At 33.2% G+C, this 19,857-nt stretch overlaps 2 protein-coding genes across 3 annotated transcripts; both read right to left on the reverse strand.

The window, feature by feature from the left end:
- Positions 1-3,610: 3,610 nt before the first annotated feature.
- On the reverse strand, positions 3,611-6,312 carry LOC145057757 (Translation elongation factor EF1B/ribosomal protein S6 family protein). The gene is made up of 5 exons (XM_079005644.1): positions 5,986-6,312; positions 5,372-5,426; positions 4,979-5,035; positions 4,684-4,761; positions 3,611-4,236 (listed from the first exon to the last, which is right to left on the reverse strand). Exons 1-5 carry the CDS (start codon positions 6,265-6,267, stop codon positions 3,785-3,787), a joined length of 924 nt encoding a protein of 307 aa, XP_078861770.1. The 5' UTR covers positions 6,268-6,312; the 3' UTR covers positions 3,611-3,784.
- A 5,829-nt stretch (positions 6,313-12,141) lies between these two features.
- On the reverse strand, positions 12,142-17,880 carry LOC145057758 (Chaperone DnaJ-domain superfamily protein). Of its 2 annotated transcripts, none has more exons than XM_079005645.1 (10): positions 17,730-17,880; positions 16,134-17,051; positions 15,729-15,858; positions 14,828-15,273; positions 14,628-14,708; positions 14,435-14,533; positions 13,791-13,949; positions 13,061-13,147; positions 12,916-12,987; positions 12,142-12,658 (listed from the first exon to the last, which is right to left on the reverse strand). In XM_079005645.1, the coding sequence occupies exons 2-10, from the start codon at positions 16,938-16,940 to the stop codon at positions 12,344-12,346; spliced, it is 2,196 nt and encodes a 731-aa protein (XP_078861771.1). In that variant the 5' UTR covers positions 16,941-17,051; positions 17,730-17,880; the 3' UTR covers positions 12,142-12,343. The 2 variants fall into 2 exon arrangements, with proteins under 2 accessions (XP_078861771.1, XP_078861772.1); XM_079005646.1 differs by having other exon boundaries at positions 16,134-17,064; positions 17,730-17,856.
- Between the last annotated feature and the right edge of the window lie 1,977 nt (positions 17,881-19,857).

A 19,857-nucleotide genomic window follows, 5' to 3' on the forward strand; every position in this document is an offset into this window, starting at 1 on the left:
AAGGGCATCTCGGGAAATGGGTGTTACATAAGGGGCATAACACCCTTTATGTGGGGTCAAGGGGTAAAACCCCTTATAGTGGTCATTTGGAAAGTTTTAAAATATGACCGTTTGTTTTAAGTCAGTTTTGGGTAACTTAAGATCTATATGAGTCGTGTAACGACCCGAATTTCACGTCCAAAAATTTCGTTATGACACATTACATAAAAAGCATTAATAATTAAAACATTGTTTGATTTAAACCAATTCACATCGAAAACCAATTTGAAATCCACCATCATTTAAACAACCAGAATATCAGAGTGTCAATCCTAGAATAAACTCATAACTGCGGAAACAAGAGTGTGTGTGATGAGCCGCTACCGCGCCTGCTCCTTCCCCTTGGCTGAAGAGGTACCTGAAACAACAACTGAAAAACGCAAGCACGAAGCTTAGTGAGTTCCCCCACCGTACCACATACCACAATAATAACATAACACACATATATTGTCAGGCATATCTGGGTGCCTGACCTACCCCTTCGGTCCTCTCGACCGGGTATTGCCAAGCATATCTGGGTGTTGGCCTCCCCTTCGGTCCTCTCGACCGGATACTGCCAAGCATATCTGGGTGCTGGCCTCCCCTTCGGTCCTCTCGACCGGATACTGCCAAGCATATCTGGGTGCTGGCCTCCCCTTCAGTCCTCTCGACCGGATACTGGAGACTATCTCTCCCCCTCTACTACTACCACATAGCACATATCACAATATCAGAATCCAACTAGCATGACTGGGTATAACTACCCCTTCGGCCCTATCGACCGGATATCTTGGGGACTATCTCCCCTGCCACTACTAACACATAGCATCATATCATATTAGCACATAAACATAGCACAGGTAGTAGTAACCCCTAGATGAATATCATAGAGACAAACATCTACATACAACTCCTACTGGTGGGTCGGCATTGTGGCTGTAGACCCACTGCTACTGGAAGGCAACTCACCTCGAAAAGGCTGCTGGTCTGTGTGGGACTTAACTGTCTACTGTTGTTGCTGCTCTGGACGTCCCCCGGCTATAATTCCCACAAAACGATCAATCAAACACCGCTAGATGTTCTTAGGGTAAAATGACCCTTTTTACCCCTTACCAAGTCAAGTCCAGGTCAAGGTCAACTTCCAGTTGACTGGACTCGCCGAGTCCACGAGCAACTCGCCGAGTCCATCCCTTACTGATCTGGTCCCACTCACCAGGTCCCTCTCCCCACTCACTGAGTCACCCTTGACTCGCTACCCGGGACTATGGGGCCGACTCGAGTCCCAACTCGCCGAGTTCCTCGAGCAACTCGCTGAGTTCCTCGAGCAGATCCCCTGCTCGCTTTCAATCCACACCAGAACACCCCATACAAGGGTTTGGGGTTTCGGGACTACGTTACACAGTTAATTCCGCGCACAGGTACGAAGGGTTGAGCCTTCGGTGCTTAAACCCCTCGTGATCTGTGGATGTTCGTATGACTCGCCGAGTTTGAGGAACTACTCGGCGAGCTCCAGGCAATCTTCATAGGACTCGCCGAGTCGACGACCATCTTTATAGAACTCGCCGAGTCCTTCGACCCATTCCCTGAGTAGGCCAGATCTGGGACATGCAACACTTCAAAACCACAGATCCAAGGTCCTAGGGCTCATTTACCACGTAAAGTTGCAAACTTTACGTGCATGCATGGCCCTATGAGCTCAAACATGCAATTCCAAGCTCTTTAAGAGGTCCAAAACTCAATGGGGACCTCAATCACCTCAACCACAGAGACTTTATGCTACTAGGATGTCCAAAAGGTCCAAATCCGAAGTCCTTGCAGAACATTAACCATAGACACATAGAGATTTAGGTTCTTAGGGCTTAGAACCTCTTTTTAGGGACAAAAAGGGGACTCAATGAACTAAAGATCAAGGTAGGAACTTTTCTACCTGAATAGAAGCCCTTCACCGAGTAGATTTCGGATCTTCTTCCCTTCTTGCACTCTCCAACCTTCTCCTTCTTCTCCCAAGCTCCAAACCACCTTCAAAATGCTAAAAAATCACCCACAAGGACACAAAAGGGGCTAGGGTTTCATTCTACAGATCTCTGGGAGTGCTAGGGGAAATGGAGGCTGGGTTAGATCGTTTAAATAGGGTGCAAACACCCGGGTTAGGGTTTAAGTCCAGACAGGGTCTACTCGCCGAGTCCCTCGGACCTACTCGCCGAGTAGACCGAGTAGATCCCACGTCTAGTCCCGCTTCTACTCGGCGAGTTAGTCCTTCAACTCGCCGAGTCCAAGGTTAATCATGCAATATAAGGAGATTTAATAACCAAGAATACATACCAGGAACCAGGTGCTACAAGTCAGTTTTGGGCAACCTGAGATCTCTATGAGTCATGATCTAGGTGTTGTGGTGGAAGGAGACTTAAATATTGAGCTAGTAGATTTAAAGACAAACACACCAAGGTGATGACAACATAGAAGTTGATGTACTCAGCTTCAACTGACATTCTAGATGACTGATGAGAAGGTGACAAACTAAAGAGAATAAGAGATTGTATGGTGTTAGGTTTACGAGAAATATATACCATAGAACGAAGTTAATTCGTTGATCAGGGTTAAAGTGAAAGACTGTTGAGTTGTAGAGACTGATTGCTTATGACGGGTGTCAAATGTATCCCATGTCGGAAATTGTGAAGATGAAGAATATAAATATCAAACCAAGGGTGATACTATGTTTTAGTGTCTCGCATTGTCTAGACATATTCTTATTTGTTTGAACCTTGTAAATTTTTTGTTTTGAAATCAATAATAAATCTCTAGTTCGCCCATGGAGATATAACAATTATCTTAATCGTGTAAACTATGTAAATCTTTTGGCATCTTTATTTTTCTTTGCATTTTTTAATTTCTACTAGTTCGAAATACCTTTGTTTCACATAATTTTTATATTATCCTTTTGCACAATTACATCATCTTTGCTGGAAAAAAAAATTTATTTTTTTTATTTTAGAACTTAAAAATATTTTTATGTTATCTTATTATTTTGTGATAAATGTTGTAAGCATGGTAATTAATAAAATCTTGCCATTTTGATATTTTTTGTAATTAGCTCTTTTACAAGTGTAATTCCTAAACTTTTACATAAACTTCACCATAAACGTTTCACTCACATCATTAGAAAAAAAAAATCGTATATAACATTTGACATGATTATTTGTAAATGTACCTTATTCAATGCGCAAGGGTTACAATAAGATCAAATCCTCGATCCAACGAAAATTGGGGGAAAGCATAGCTATATTTTCACCAGAGTATATCAACTTATCAAACACATTAGATTTGAAAAGTCAAAAGTATGAATCTTTTATATGAACAAAGGGTCTCAAACCTTAACTGTTGGTTCATATCATAACAAGAAAAAACTAAAATGATAATTTTTTATCAGTTACTGTAACAAGTAACAACAAAAGAGTCATAGCAAAGATTCTTAGAGGATGTTCAAACTTAATTTTCTTGTATTGTTTGCAACATGCATGTCAAAGGGAAATGCCAAATGGGATATTTAATCAAAAGTTTTCACCATGTGTAATGTTCACTTAATTTGGTCGCATTTTCACTAAACTATATTAAGATCAAATTCAACACATTTGACTTTAATAGTCAAAACTACCATCGGTCTCAAAAAAACACTTGTAAAGATTCTTGGTTCATATAACAACAACAAACAAAAACTTAAAACATAAACACATAAATCACAATGTCCCAAAAACAAGAACAAGAACAACTATCGACTAACTTTCCCAGATTTTTCAAGTTTTCTTGGTCCTCCAACCTTTAAACTTGCAGGTTTGCGGTTTCCATGATCACCCAAATCCTCATCCTCATCAACATAAATGATATCACCATCATCCGTATTCGTTACATCTTCATCATCATCATATTCATCATCATCATCATCATCATCATCATTGTCATCCATGTCAGCACGAAGAGTGTGAAACTCGGGGGGCGGGATGCATTCCTCTGTGACAGCTTCATCTTGTTTCATGACAAGGTGTCGGATGATTCTCTCATCTTTATCAAGCAAGCTCTTGAATTCATTGATCCATTTTGCTTCAATCTCAAAGTTCATCAAGATGTAATGCGCTTTTTTTGCTTTTTGGATTTTGTATGCAAGTCTTCGGAGTCCCCAATCACTGAATCTATGAACTCGACCCTTTTTCTCTGTTAGAAACTCTGCACCAAAAAAAAATGGAAGAATGGTCTTTAATGAAAAAGATGTTGACTTTCAAGAGTCAAACCCACTATGTGAAAAATTCACATTACGTTTCTATTATAAAAGGGTGACATCAAGAATTTACTATTTTGTGATCCTTGAAAAGTCAAATGTAGTCGTTGTACCTTTTTAAGAGTCAAGAATGTATTATTTTGACTTTCAAAAGTCAAATCAACCATGTCACAAATTCAAAATATGTGTGACGTATAAAAGGGTAACATCAACATTTTACTATTTTGTGATGCTTAGAGTCAAATGTTATAAAAAAAAAAAGCAGGGAAAATGTTGATATGCATTTTGATTGTTAAAAGTCAAAGTTACAGCAGAGTAATATATTTTGACTAATATTTGACAGCATTTATATATATGATAAGCTAAATAAAAAAATTTGAGTAGCAATGGATCACCTTGAATTTTAAGATTTACTTTCTCAACTTCTTCTTCAAAGCTCTCATGGATTAAATAGACCACTTCATAGTGTCGGTCTGCAAAGATAACATAAATGTCTAAAATACCCTTTTCTTGTTGAAGCCAAATTCAGTAGAATCAACTGTTTGTGATGATCACTACGTGCAAATTGGTAACTTTAGCTTATAATTTTGCATGAAAACAACAAATGTTCAGTTTTCATGGAACACAGGGTTACAATAATGTTGAATAACAGTAATTAAGATTAAATGAAGGAAAGAGAAGAGAGCATACTTCGTTCTTCATCCAAATCACTCTCTAGCATAAGATTTAGAGCTTCATAGAGTTCCTCTACAAGTAATAAAAAATATTACAATTAGTAATAATGTCACTCCATGTGGTTGCATTTGTTATACTTATACATGACAAGACTGGACATTTGTCTTGTAAGACTGACAAACTTTCTAGGGCTAACTTTTATGATGAGAATGAGAAGGGCATTCACGTCTTTTGTACAAACAAGAAATAAAAGCAAGTCCATGTCCCACCTTTTTAATGGACAAAAAATTCAAATTTTATCTCATTGACATCAATCACAGTCTAAGTCTGTTAGTGGGAATGATTAGAAAGTAAAATCAAGAATCAAAACAAAAAAAAAAAGGAACAAATTTTATCATATTGACTTACGTTCATCAGCATCTGCAAATTCTGGAAGAAGTTTACCATCTTCTTGAACTACTTTCTAAAAAACAAATAATCTACATGTTAATAGAAGAATTTTGAACCCAAATGAAAGAACTTTCATAATAATCAGTTTTGCAACTTATTAAACTCCTCCAAATTTGATTATTTGTTGTTAATAATCTAAAACTTCTAGTCATAATCCTTATTTACTGAGAATTCACAGCTTAATAGTTTATATTGTGCTATATGAAATTGTTGAGCTTTCCTAATTTGTAAAGAATGAATAGCCACATTAATCATGAAAACATCAAAAATACAAACCCTAAGATGTTTGATGTAAATATTGATTTTTAACTGTTCTACTTTTGAATGCTCAAAATAATCATGTATATAGGTGAAACCATCATCCATATCCACATTGAAAAAAAATATATAAATTTATAAAATTAAAAACACACCAGTTCTACAGTCTACCAGCATACTCTCCAGAACAATTATTCCATCAGAATTTTAGCAAGTCAACAAAAAAAAAAAAAAAAAAAAAAAAAAGGATCTAGAAACACACATGGCCACAAGAAAACTGGAATTTAAGAGAAATGAAGAACAAAGGGGTTTACCTGTTTAAGCAAAACTGATTCAGGGAAAATACCAGTGGTTTCATCTGGTTTCGCTACAAAGCTATGTCTATCTTGTTTCTTTTTGTCGGAATTGTGATTTTTCTTGGCGGCCATAACTACTGATTTTCTGACGCTAAAAGGCAAATTTTGTGAAGAAAAGGGGAAAGATAAAGTGAATCCATTTCTTAAATGTTGATTTAAGTTGTGTTTTTGCTCCAGAAAGCCACCAATTGAAGAATACGAAGATGAAGAAGATGACGATGATAGAACCAGTGACTCCATTGAGAAACCTTCCTTTTTTGGTCGAAACGATAACGAGGCGAACGGTAAATGGTTCGTTTTTTAATCATTCAAGTATTATGGGCCGACTGGGTTTTTAGTTATGGGCCAATTGGATTTTTGGTTGGTATGCTCCAAGAGTTCTATATGAAAACATGTGTCTAATAATAAAATCTATATTTGAAATGTAATAATAACAATAACAACCATCAAAATATGCTACAAGTATTCCCAAATCATATATCAACGCAAAATCGACAACAAATCAAACTATGTTCTAAATTTGCACTGCTTAAAAATTCCCTTGGAACATTTATATAAAATATGCTACAAGTTTACAAAAACTATTGAGCCATTCAGATAAGATTTTAAATATATAAAGCACTTATTAAGTTATTTTAAAACATCACAATCTCAGATGCAATATTATGTCACACTACGAACTAAAGCATTCAAAAACACACATTTCTGAAAAACACTGAAATCCAAATCAAACAAGTAAAAAATGAAAACTCATGAAAGATTTTGCTTTTGACATTCTAAATCGATCACTAAAATACACACACATAGAGCTGGGAGAAAAAATCAATGATTCAGAAGGTGCCGCCTATTGATGTAGTTGTGCAGCTTTTGTGGTTGTTGTGGGCAAGGACAATAGACTTGTTGACACTGTAGGAGGCATCCATCTAAATAAAATAGAAATAAAAGAGAAGTCTTCGTTATGAGAGCAATAGGAAGGTTTTAAGAAAAGAAAAATGGTTCAAATGGTGAATGGTTTCAAAGGTTTATGTGGTTTCTCCTCTCTAGTTTTGTCATAAGAAAATTAACGGATTATCAAACACTCTTAGGGGGTGTTTGGCTTTGCTTTTAAAACAACTTTTGGACTTTTTACTTTTCCAAAAAGTTAAAAAAGTCCAAAAGATGTTTGGCAAAATAGAAAAGTCCTTTTAAATTAACTTTTAGTCATGCTTAAAAAGAAGCTTTTTAAAAAGTCATGAAATCCTATCTTTTTGTGACTTTTGGCTTTTATCTCTTAAAAGTTTTAAAAGTCCATCCAAACACATTTTAAATATCTTCTTCTAGAAAAAATTCTTTTAGAAAAAGTTCTTTTTACAAAAGGAATTTTAATTAGAATCCCAAAACACACCCAATGTTAAACTATAATGCTTCCATTAAGAAGCTTATCAAATAGCCTCTAAGATTTTACTAAAAAGATATAATTTTATAAACTATACCTAATATATATATATATATATATATATATATATATATATATAAATACTTATCAACTATTTTAAACATTTTAAGAACCATTCTCTAATTTGTTGTTTTTAAATACATATAATATATTATATTGGTAATACTTTTATAGACTACATAGTTATAAACCAAAAATAAAAACTATATATTATTTATTTTATGTTTAATATTTAATAAATTAGATTATTTAGTCAAAAAAAATTAAAATATGATTGAAGGGATAAAATGAAAATGTCATTAAATAGAAAGGCCAAAATATAATATCACAATAGATAGTTAAATACCTGAACAATATTTAGTAGTTATTAACAAAATTAATCATAGACTCCAATGATAGTAAATGGTTTCAAGCATGGTTGTCAAAATTGCGATCCTGATCGTAGAATCGTACGATCCTACGATCCCAGGTATAAAAAAACGATATGGATCGTAAAAGGAACGTATTTGGGGTAGGATCGCAGGTATGATCATAAAATCGTAGGATCGAGATCCGATCCATCCTACCTTCCCTTGATTTCTTTTTTTTTTTTTTGCAAATGAAATTTTTTTACCACTTTATGTCTTTTACTCTTACCAATCTACCATTTATATTTTTTATTGTGACTTATGACTAATATTTTGAAGTTTTTTTTAACTTTTGAACGATAAATTAAATGTTTGAAATATTTTTCATAATTAAATATTATAAATTAAAATTATATTTTTTTTTGTGGGATCTTAGAATCTCGATCCCGATCTTACGATCCCGACCTTGCAAATCCAAAAACGATCCTAGGTAGGATCCCGATCTTGACAACCTTGGTTTCAAGTGATTGATTAATAATAATAAGTTATGAATTATTATTTGTATTGAATATGCTCTAATTGATCTTTTATTTTTCTTGTTTTTTAATTTGATATATTCTTAACTTTTAATAATAGAAGTTTCTAGGCAATACTAAGAGTCTAAGGTGCTGTTTGTTTTTTCTGAGACAAAATTTCTGCAGTCTGCGGACCACATCTGTAGACCTCTGCAGTAGAAGAAGTGGACCAAACGTCTGCAGTCTGAAAAAAGAAAATTGTTTGTTTTTTTAACATCTGCGGGCTACTAAAATAAACTGAAATCTAAATAAACTGATTTTTTTTTTTAACTTCAAAGTGATTTTTTAATACTTTTATGACTTTGTTATAAATAATTAACGAATCTGGATCAATTTTTATGTATTATTGTATAAAAAAATAAAAATAAAAACGATATGAATTAATGTATATATTTGATAAAAACCAACTTTGGTTGCAAAGTTATAACTAAACATTATAATTAGTGATCAAAGAATTTGATACATAAATAGATGGAAATAAAGTTCGATTTTTTCAATTAAATCAATTAAAAACGTACCATAAATATTTTCTCGAGAAATTGACGATATTGTATTAAATAATGTTTTACAAAATTTGGCAAAAAAATATAATAATATATTATATTTTTTTCATATTTATATAAAAAACTTCAACGATTATTATTGTAATAAATCTTTATTTATAAATTTGTCAAAAATATCATGTTTGTATCGTCGAACGTTTTTTTCAAGTTTTGTAATTTTTTTTTCAAATTGTTTATCATTAATAAAGTTGGAAAAAATATAAATTTAAAAAAACTTAAAAAAATAAAGATATATATATATATATATATATATATATATATATATATATATATGTTTTTTTAGGCTAGAAGATGTCTGAAGATGTTAGAAGACTTTGGTCCACATCTGCGTCAAGAAGAGGACGCGCAGACATTTTTAGGTCTGCAGTCTTCAAAAAAACAAACAGTCTGCGAAGGCTAATGCCTGTGTGTGGTCTGCACGGCGCAGACAGGAGAGGTCACGCAGATTTACAGACAAAAAACAAACACTACCTAAGACACTTAAAATAACCCTCAATAAAAAAAATGTTATGAAATAAAATGATAGATATAATTCAAATCTTATTAGAAAGGAATATGTTACACTCTTAAATGTTATATGGAATAAAATCTCATCATTTTAGAACACTTCTTTTTATACATATGATGAGTAATTGACACGTTATTCATATCCTATAGTAGTTTGTTGCAACTGGTAACACTAGATACTCTAATTTGATTTTGATGTAGCATGGTAAGTATATTACATTGCTATGGTTATACTTTTTCTCTTACGGTCATAGCATGGTAACTTTTGTAGCTTACATTTTGGGAGTTACTGTATATTTGTCAGAACTAGTTGTTAGTTGAAATTAGGGGTGAACATGGTGCGGTTTTCAGACCAAACCGAACCGCAAACCGCATGGTGCGGTTTTTGCATTTTTAAAACCGTCGGGTTTGGTTTTTCGGTTTTTAAATGCGGTTTCGGTTTGTATCGGTACGGTTTCGGTTTTTAAACCGTGTTAAGAATTTGGTGCAGTTTTTTTTATGTTTTTTGGTGCGGTTTTTTAAAACTGTAAGAACTGAAAACCATGTCCATATAAGTTTGTATTATGTTGTTTTTTTTAATACATTCATTTTCAGCTCAAAACAAAATTACATAATCAAAAATTGTAAGTCGTTTAAAATACAACTTGTGACCACTCTCACAAACTAATTAATGATTGAAGGTTGGTTGATTTTGACTTAATTTGTTACAAGCTTATTACATGTAATCGATTAGTACGTTTAGCTAACAATATAACATTTCTTTTGCACCCCATATAGTCTTATACAAACACAAAATAAACATATAATAAATATATTATCGTTTATAACTATTTTAAATAGCATGTATATAATATACATTGATTGATTTATTACTATACGCGCTTGCGGTGCGGTTCGGTTTTGGTGGACCGATTTTTAGGATAGAAACCGCACCGCACCGTTGACCTTCGGTTTTTGCAAAAATTAAATCCGCACCATTGGTTTTTGCATCGGTTTCGGTTTTTCGGTTGCGGTTTATTGCGGCTTTGTCGGTTTTTCTTTAGTCGGTTCGGTTTTTGCTCACCCCTAGTTGAAATCCGAAAGTTTTAGGGTGCGTTTGGTTGTGGAAATTTTTCCAGTTTTCTAGGAAAATTTTCCAAGAAAAATGGAAATTTTGAAAACGCGTTTGATTCGTTCAGTTTTTCAAAGTTTTCTTAGAAAATGAAAATTTTCATTTTCCCAAATTGTATGTAAATTAGAAAAGTAATTTTTACAGTTTTACAAAGTTTTCCAAATTTCTAAGGCGGAAAATGAAAACTCCACCGCTTTCAACCAAATGCGTTTTTTAAAATTTTCATTGCAAACTAAAAATTCAAACTCAACTCTATTTTTTAAAAACATTTTCTTAGAAAGTGAAAACAGTTTTCTACAACCAAACACACCCTTAATTTTTTTGTGTAAAAATGTTCTACAGAAATAGTTGGAAATTCTCAAAAGTATAAATTGACAAAACATAGAAGCTCTCTAAAGCTATTTGAAGTAGCTTTTTAATTGGAAGATTTTTTGCTTAAAATAAAATCTTTAAGTTCATACTCCAAAACAAAACTTTCTTTTAGTTCGAGTTTTTCTAAAAATTGAAAGATAAAGTTTCTAAAAACTCTCAAAAGGCTAGTTGCCGAACATACCTATATTATATCTAATGTTTTAAGTCTCTATTTCACGATATATTGTACTTTTGGATATGACATATTGGGATTTATTTTTACAAAGTTGTTTTCTTACCGTAATATGATAAGAATCATGGTGAGGGAGAGGTAATGAGTAGGTTGTCACTTGGGTAGAGTGATAGCTTTCGTTTCGTTCATGACGTCCAACATTAAAAAAAAAAAAAAAAAAAGGTGGAAGAAGTCAAGCCCATTCTACATATGAAACCGTCATCCCAACATGGAGAAAATGAGAAACAATTTATTTGTACTTGAAGGGAAGCAGTATCAGGAAGGTAAATATTGTATAGAAACACAAACAGTGAAAACGTATAAAAGATTAAAAGCCATAAAGTAATGAAAGTATAGTTGGAACCATAGCAAACATATAAAAAACTAGTTGGTCATAATAGTAAAAAGAAAGCTAATACAAAGAGTACTCCTAAATTACTCCACAAACTCGTATATATAATGTTTTAAAAACCAATTTGAACCGGAGAGGGGAATGGTTTAAGTATCATATGTTTTATGTCAATTTGAGACAGGATCGAACCAGATGATTTCTCCAAATACCAGGTTAGGTTGAACTTTAACCGGTGTCATAAATCGATTGAATTGGTATATTTGACTTGGATTTCTCTTAACCTGTGTGTTGTTATTAACACAGGCCCATTCTAACGTGGATTGAATAGCGATCAGCCATCAAGTTATCGCGTTTGAACTGGGTTTGACCAACCAGTGTTCAACTAAAAACTCAATTTTTAAAACATATGAGGACATGTCCTCGGATTTCATTCGTTGTATTAAAAGACCAAAATACCTTCACTATAAATAAATTATAATATGAGAAATTATTCAGCTTTCCAATTCCTTCCAAAGACATTTATTTGAATTCCAATTTCTTCCAAATACATTATAGAAGTGCAGCACTTATCTTTTTTATAATTTGGGTCTGGGCTGAATGTGTATGAAATCCAGGATGTTAATTAATTAACTAAAGCAGCGTAATAGAAACTCAACTCACTGGACATTGACTTTTGGAATCTATTTTCCAAGTATTACAATTGTTAAATGTTGAAAAAAAAAACAAAAAGGCAAAAACTATTACCTATGACTCAGACTCAGAAGATCATTTTTCCCATTTCATTAATAAAGGAGAGGAGTTACATAATCCATATACATGATTTATTATTATTTATTATTATTATTACCATTTCTTACCTTTCTTCTTTCTTTTACTGCTATTATTACTGTTGTTACCAGGAGGAGCATTGGTTTTAGGGGTAGGGGTGGTATCTGAAGCATTGGCTGCAAAACTGTCAAACATCCCTGATTGAACTGCATTTTGTAACCACTCCATGAATTCCTCTTCCGTCATGCTTTCCTCCATATTTGGCATTCCATTCCCATTTCCATTGCGACTAGAGCTTGCTCCTCCTTTGGTGTTGTTGCTGTGCTTTGACATTACACTTGTGTTCACATGGAAGCTTGGTTTGTGGGTGTTTGCTGGACATCTCATTCCCTGCAATCCCACACATATTCTATTACTTTCATTTCCTTCTAACTATTTTTTCCTACTTTCACCACACTACCCAATTCAAGCATTCTACTTTCAATTTTTTAATTTTTTTTTTAACAATAAACGTAAAAAATATATTTATATGTAAATACAATTTTAATTGGTACTATTGAATTCCATTCCATTTCTTGCACGTTGAAGATTATGATTCCTTCTGAAAACATTCTATAAAACTTAATTGAAGAAGAAAAAAAATATACCTGACAGATATACCATTCAGTGGCATCATATATCTTGCTGTCTGCACAAACATAAGCACGAGGGGAATCTACCTGCATATTATTTTCCATAAATATTATTAAAATAAGTAAAAATAAAACACCTATGATGCTCACAGTCACATACCTTCTGGAACATTCCAAAAAGGAGCGGTTGCGATGATTGTTCAACCCACCCATCCCCATCTTTCGCTGGATGAAAGTCTTTACAGTCCTTCAATGTTACAAAAAGAAAAAAATTAAGATTCAAGTAATTTAGCTTAGCTTCTTCAAGGCTTCCAGTTGCAACTTTATAAGGATATTTGATTATTGGGCTAAAGGAAAACATATATATAAATGTACTTCCCATTTTTTATTTATTATAGCATCGTACTTTCATTCTTTTACAGCCTTGTACTTTGATGCTTCCAGTTTTTTTTACAAGCTCATTGTATTTCAAAAAAAAATACCAGTTATAGCAATGATGAACCTGCTAATTTGAAACATAATGACATGGCACAAGATGATAGGTTTTTATGCCATATCATTGTCCACATAGGATGTCTGTCTGTCCACCATCACCATGTCATCAAAACAAATAATGGAATGACAGATACATGTAGGTGGTTACCAATTACTATAAATTGGTTGATTTTTCAAAGTACATTGCTATAATAAGAAAAACAAAAGCACGATGCTATGATATTATTTAAAAAAATAGAAAGTAAATTGCTACTTCATGCATTTAACCCTTAATGTTTTATCCGAAGGGTTTATTTTTACTTTTGTGGATGATTATAAAAATATATATATATATATATATATATATATATATATATATATATATATATATATATATATATATATATATATGATACCTGGCAGGATCTGGCTCTAGATTTGGTCTTTTTGGTGTAAAACCACATATGAAAACTGTTGCACTTTTGGCATGCAATTCTCCTTGACTCTCCCAAAGGATCATCCACATGAACCTCTGTGCGCCCAAATGCAGATCCAAATAATCCATTTCGTTTGTTCTGATTGATATCATAAAATTTTGTTACAAACAAAAATAAAACATTTCCTTTTTTTTTTGAAAAACATTCCAATCCATGTTTACCTATTTCCCCATCAGCAATCATTACAAAATTCAGGTGAAATTGATTGAGGTCCACAATAAGTTCTCTACATTTTGTCTTATTAAAGGGTGTTTTAGGGTTGTGCTCTTAACTTCTGTTGATGCATGACTAAATCAAAGGCTACTCTTAAACTATGTGTACAATAAAACTTGCTCCTATTGGACTCCTGGAAGAAGAGCAAGTGACATTAACTTCTATTTGTTTCTTTCTTTTTTTCTATGGAGAGTGAACTACATGCTAAAAACCTTCACTCTTTCAAACATTAGGGGCCTACATTCTACAATAGAGAAAAATATGACAATAACAAGCTGTATAATATGATGGTTGAATCTTGAGTGAAACAACCCATGCAAAAGTAAAAGAGAAATTAATAATAATCAAACCTTGGGAGAAGCATTTTGAAATCTACGGAAATAATTCAGAAGATCTTCTCTTCTCAATTCATCATCATACGCTTTTCGTTTAGAAGTATCTAGCAAAACCTTGATATAAACAAAAAATTTGCACCATAGTTAGGCTTAGGCATTCACATGCACCAAGATAAAAAGACAGAAGTAGGAAACAACAAAAGGGTACCTCATATCCATTTTGAAGTTTCTTAAAAGCTTCTGCAGCTTTTTCATTACCCATATTTTTATCAGGATGTACCAACATCGCCTGGAATCAAAATCAAATAAACAAAAGAAAAGTATAAACACATCATCTTATATTCTTATTCATTCTTTTCTCTTATAGTCAGAATACCCATCTTTGAAATGAAATTAAAAATTAAAAACCTTTTTTCTGTATTCTCGCTTGAGAAACAACGCATCTATTTCTTGAAATCTAGACAATCCAAAAGCTGAATAGTGATCAACAGAGTTTAACAATCGAACAACTTCATCTTCAGATGTTAAGTCATCAGACCCACTGGTTGAAGGAACCCCTGGGCTCCGGTCAGCTGGGGGGTGGGGGTGGGTGGGGGTCCCACCATCCATAAATGAAGCACGTGCTTCTTCACCATTGAAAACACCGGGTCCATTTTGTTCAGGGACACTGTTGGATCTTCTTTGTTCATTCATGTTATTTCTCAAGAAGAATATAAGAGCATCACTTGAGAAAAATGATAAATTCAAAGCCACAATAATACCAAGCCACCCAACCAGTGTCCATGCACTATATACAGAATACACAGTCATTATTAGCAGTGCAAGACGCTCATGGCTAAACATGAATGCCATTCCTGCATATTAAAGAAGAATAACATCAATAACAAAACCAATATATATATATATATATATATATATATATATATATATATATATATATATATATATATATCAGCTATTCCACACAAAAAGAAGGTTAAAGTTAAACATGTCCAATGGGCATGTTTGGTTCAAAGAATCTGAAGGAATTGGAATCTCGAATTCCATTCCATGGCACGTTTGGTTGCCAAACCAACGGAATTAAATCCTGGGAAATTCCTTCAAAACCCATGTCTGAGGGATCTCTACATTCCTAGAGGTGGGTGGGTGGATGGAATTCAATTACATTCTCTTTTTTTTTTTTTGCTAAAAGACTTGTACTATTGAATTCCATTCCAATTCCCTTGGATTCCAACTCCTTTGACAGATTCCATTTCCTTCAGGGACATTATGCGAACCAGACACCAATTGAATAGTTAAAAGGACTCACCTCCAAAAAGGAGGACAGCTAAGGTTGTCCAAAAGCTTCCATACAACCACAAGAAAACAAACCCGGAAACAGCAAGCAACAGAAGACCAATTGTGAACCCTACAAAAAGTGCTACTAAAGCAACTATGGCCTGTAAAAAAACATGAAAGTCAATTATCAAATGAGCCAGAGTACATTGTTCTGAACAAACCACATTAATAAATCATAGTTTGGTTGGATGGAATGGAATGAGTCATTACATTCCATGATCACTTTTGAATGGCCTCTAGGAATGGAATGAACTTTTCTTATTTAAACTTTAATGACAACTCTCTAAAAAAATTTCAGAACCATTCCATTCCTTTGCCAATTCCATCATACCAAACAAAACCATAAAGAAGCTGAAAAAAGATAAAGTAAACTTACCCCAACAGTAATAAACTTAAGCATTCCAATCATTGCAACCACTGAAAAGATGCTGCACCAAATAACCGTGAAAAATGATGTTGTCCCCATGCGTATAACAGAGTCTATACCTCTAAGGACACAATCCAACCAAACCATTGAAAGAAGAAGCAATATGTTGAAGAAATGTGTAAGCCACTTCAACACAATTGGGTAAGCATACTTGATTTTCATTCTAACATACTCACGAGAGATTAATATTTTGGTTACTAAAATATCAAACAATGGCTTGTGTCTTTCAAACCATTCTGTTGATGCCTGTGACACAGACAACACAAATGTCTTCAAGTATTTAACACCCAATGTTTCCGGAAGCTCGACACTTTCACGTAAACCATCTTCATCTAATCCATTTAAAGAGTGAGCAGAATTACTTTTTCGATTCTTTGATCCATTTATACCATTAGCTGATGACCATTTTTCTTCTTCCAAACAAGAACTTCCAGTTGTTGCCATGTCAGCACTGCAATCTTCAGTAACATCACGAGGCTCTAATTGTTCTACAGAAGATGTTCCAGCTGTACCCTGAGTCTCTACTTTAATATGTCTACCAGATTTGTTTGTTTTTTTCTTGTGAAGGGAATCTGTCACAGATATGTTTGGTGGGGTATCGTTTGAAAGTTCTTCCCTTTTCGCATCTTTCAAGTTGCTTGCATTTCCCTTTCCCTTTTTATTTGGCATTGCAGTTCCTGATTGGAGACCTCCTTTTTTGTGGTTTGATGTGCTTCCATCCAACCCATTCTTCTGTTGGTTTCCTTTTCGAGCCATTGATTATGTAATGATAAGCATAAGCCAGTTTCTAAACAAGATAAAGCAAATCAAGTTCTATTGCTTTCTGTCATCAGTCTTTGAAAACTGATTTCACATTAACAAATAGACCTGTAAATATAAACTGTAGCAAATCAGGAATAGAATTCACCAACCTATACAATGATCCACTTTCTTCCAAAATCCAAAGTATAGACAGTGAAATACATCTCCAAATAGACATTTAGCATAATATCCAAAAATACCCACTCTCTGTTCAAAGCATAATAAGTAACAGGCATTGATAGTTTAAGTTCAAATCTAGCAAGCTGTTACAAACTTAATGCAGCATCGATTTATATATGTAGTTCAAATTATATTATCAATCTAACTTGAAGTCCTTTTGAGATTTCAAATCAATGTTAAAGTTCAATAGTGGCCTTTTGTCATCGAAGTCTAAGTATACTAAGACTATCTCTTTCTTACAAGAGATGAAATTTAAATTCAAACTACCACAGACGTCGATCACCAATTAGAGATATCAAATAACAATGGAAATGAAATCTATTATTGAACATAAGTAAACAAAAAAAAAATTAAATTAAGTGTAAATCACGATTGTATACAGATACGAGATTGGAAAACATAAATTTATACAACCGGTGTCACTTTAAAAACCCTAAAATTAAGCGTGAATCCCGTTTTTAAACAAGAACAAGGCATGCGTGTAGTGAAGACGAGATTGGAATTGATAATATGATATAGATAGGAATATGGATATAGATAGAGATAGAGATAGAGAGTTCTTACAAAGCAGTGAGAGAAGACCGATGGTGATGAGGAAAATTGGATCGAAACAAACGCTACTTGGTTGGAATAAAATTGTAGAGTTAAAATTACAGAGATTTGGGGTTTGGGAGAGGTGGGGGTGGGGTGGGGTGGGGTGGGCGTAGGGTTGGGGTGAGCGGACTTTGTCCCTCTTTGGACACATCACAGGGATCCGAAATGGTCCAGTCCAGCAAGTGCGAATGCCAATACCAAGTAGCAACTACCAACCACATCATTTTTTAGATCTCCAAAATGTTGGATTAGATGTCTCAAGTCTCCATAAAAAATTAAGTCAATGATAACTAACTAAAATAATACAATTAACTTAATAATATTTCATTGGTTGTTTACAAACTTAAAACATTTATAATACGAATTTATTAGATAATATTTTTGGGTAAATAAGTTTGTTAAATTTTTTTACGCTATATTTTTTTTAGGAAAATGACTTAATACTTAATAGATTAACATGGTTTTCGCTATATATATACCTTTACTTTTTGTTGTTTTTCTTATAAAATAAGCATTTAAACTTATTGTTTTTTACACATTCAATTATTATGACTGACTAACTACTCTATGTTAAGTTTTCATTTTGTACATATTTATTCATTAATATATATTTTTTTTGCAAAATAAGTTTTTGTTGTTTTTATATACATTTAGTCATTATGATAAATTTCTTCAGGTTTTACTCGCATGACATTCTATATGGGACAAATCATTAATAAGATGTTCTTATACGTGGCTCGTATTGGAAGTAGAATCATGTGTTTCTTGTCTTCGTTTTGATAATAGCATTATAGCGAGCAAAAATTGACCAAAAACGTTAAATCGAACCAAACCCAACCCAAAACTAGCGGGTTTAGTTGAGATTTTCAACCTATTTAAGTTAAAAGGGTAAACCGCTTAACCCATTTAATTAAATAGGTTGAGTTGGGTAAAAATTATCAACCCGTTATTAACATGCTAGCCCATTTAACCTTAATATATATTTAATTCAGTAATTATTTGAATATATCCATGTATTAATCAAAGTATTAATTTATAAATTATAATATTGTATTATTATTTATGTTAAAAAAATGCAATCCTAATTCTCATCCTTTTTCTTAGCACCGACAACATGGAACTAATTTAAATGGTGTAATATTTAGTTAATTTATTTGATTTTAAATGGATTAACCCAAGTGTAACAAACTTGTATAATAGGTTGGGTTGTGAACTAAATAAACAGGTCAACCCAGTGACAACTCATTTATCTTAAAATGTAAATTTGCAACAACCAAAATTTTTCAACAAAGTTTTCATTTTTAACTTAGCAAAAATCTCAAGTACCATAAAAACCAAAAAAAATCTTAGTTGTATCAATACAGTCATCCCAAAATCAGAGTATCAAAATGTGAAAAATCATAAAAAGATTTGCAAGTCGGAGTGTACAGTCATGTCTTCGTCTTCACGCGATCATTAGAGGTACTTGAAATATATTTAATCCATAATTGTAAGCATAAAGCTTAGTGACTCCCTCCTAAAAGATCCATACAACACAACATAATAAACAACTATGAGTTATCAACAATCTTGTGGATTATCAACAATCCCAGTGGGCTAACAGCACACGTTGTGGATTAACAGCACGTTTCAGGGGTTACAGCAACCCTACTGATTCTCAGCAAATCCCAAAGTTATCAGCAATTCAATTCAGATAAAACAAGAATCAACAATAAAGACCCAACTCATCACATACATACTACCACACAGGTAAAAGCGGTGAGAGCGTTAATGCGTCTGCAACACAACAACACTAGTTATTGTGTCTGAAAAACTAAAAATTTGTATTAAGCAGTTATGAGCGAAGCAAACATTAAAACCTTATAGTACATGTTCCCATGTTTCCGAAAATATAAAGAACGTCCAAAACGCATGCAAAAGATACAATAGTTTTAAGAAAACAGACAGTAAAACACTAGTTTTCTTTAATCGTGTAAAACCGAATCGATCCATTGAGGCGCTTGCACACACCTCCGATGGAAACGAGACTTTGAAAGAGCTACGATTGCTGATCGGTTCCTGAAGTCATACTTGCAGTTATAGTTATTAGATTTATCCA

The sequence above is a fragment of the Lactuca serriola genome, chromosome 6, assembly GCF_051521515.1.
Source record: "Lactuca serriola cultivar US96UC23 chromosome 6, Lser_US96UC23_V15, whole genome shotgun sequence".
In the NCBI taxonomy this organism is placed as follows: domain Eukaryota; kingdom Viridiplantae; phylum Streptophyta; class Magnoliopsida; order Asterales; family Asteraceae; genus Lactuca; species Lactuca serriola.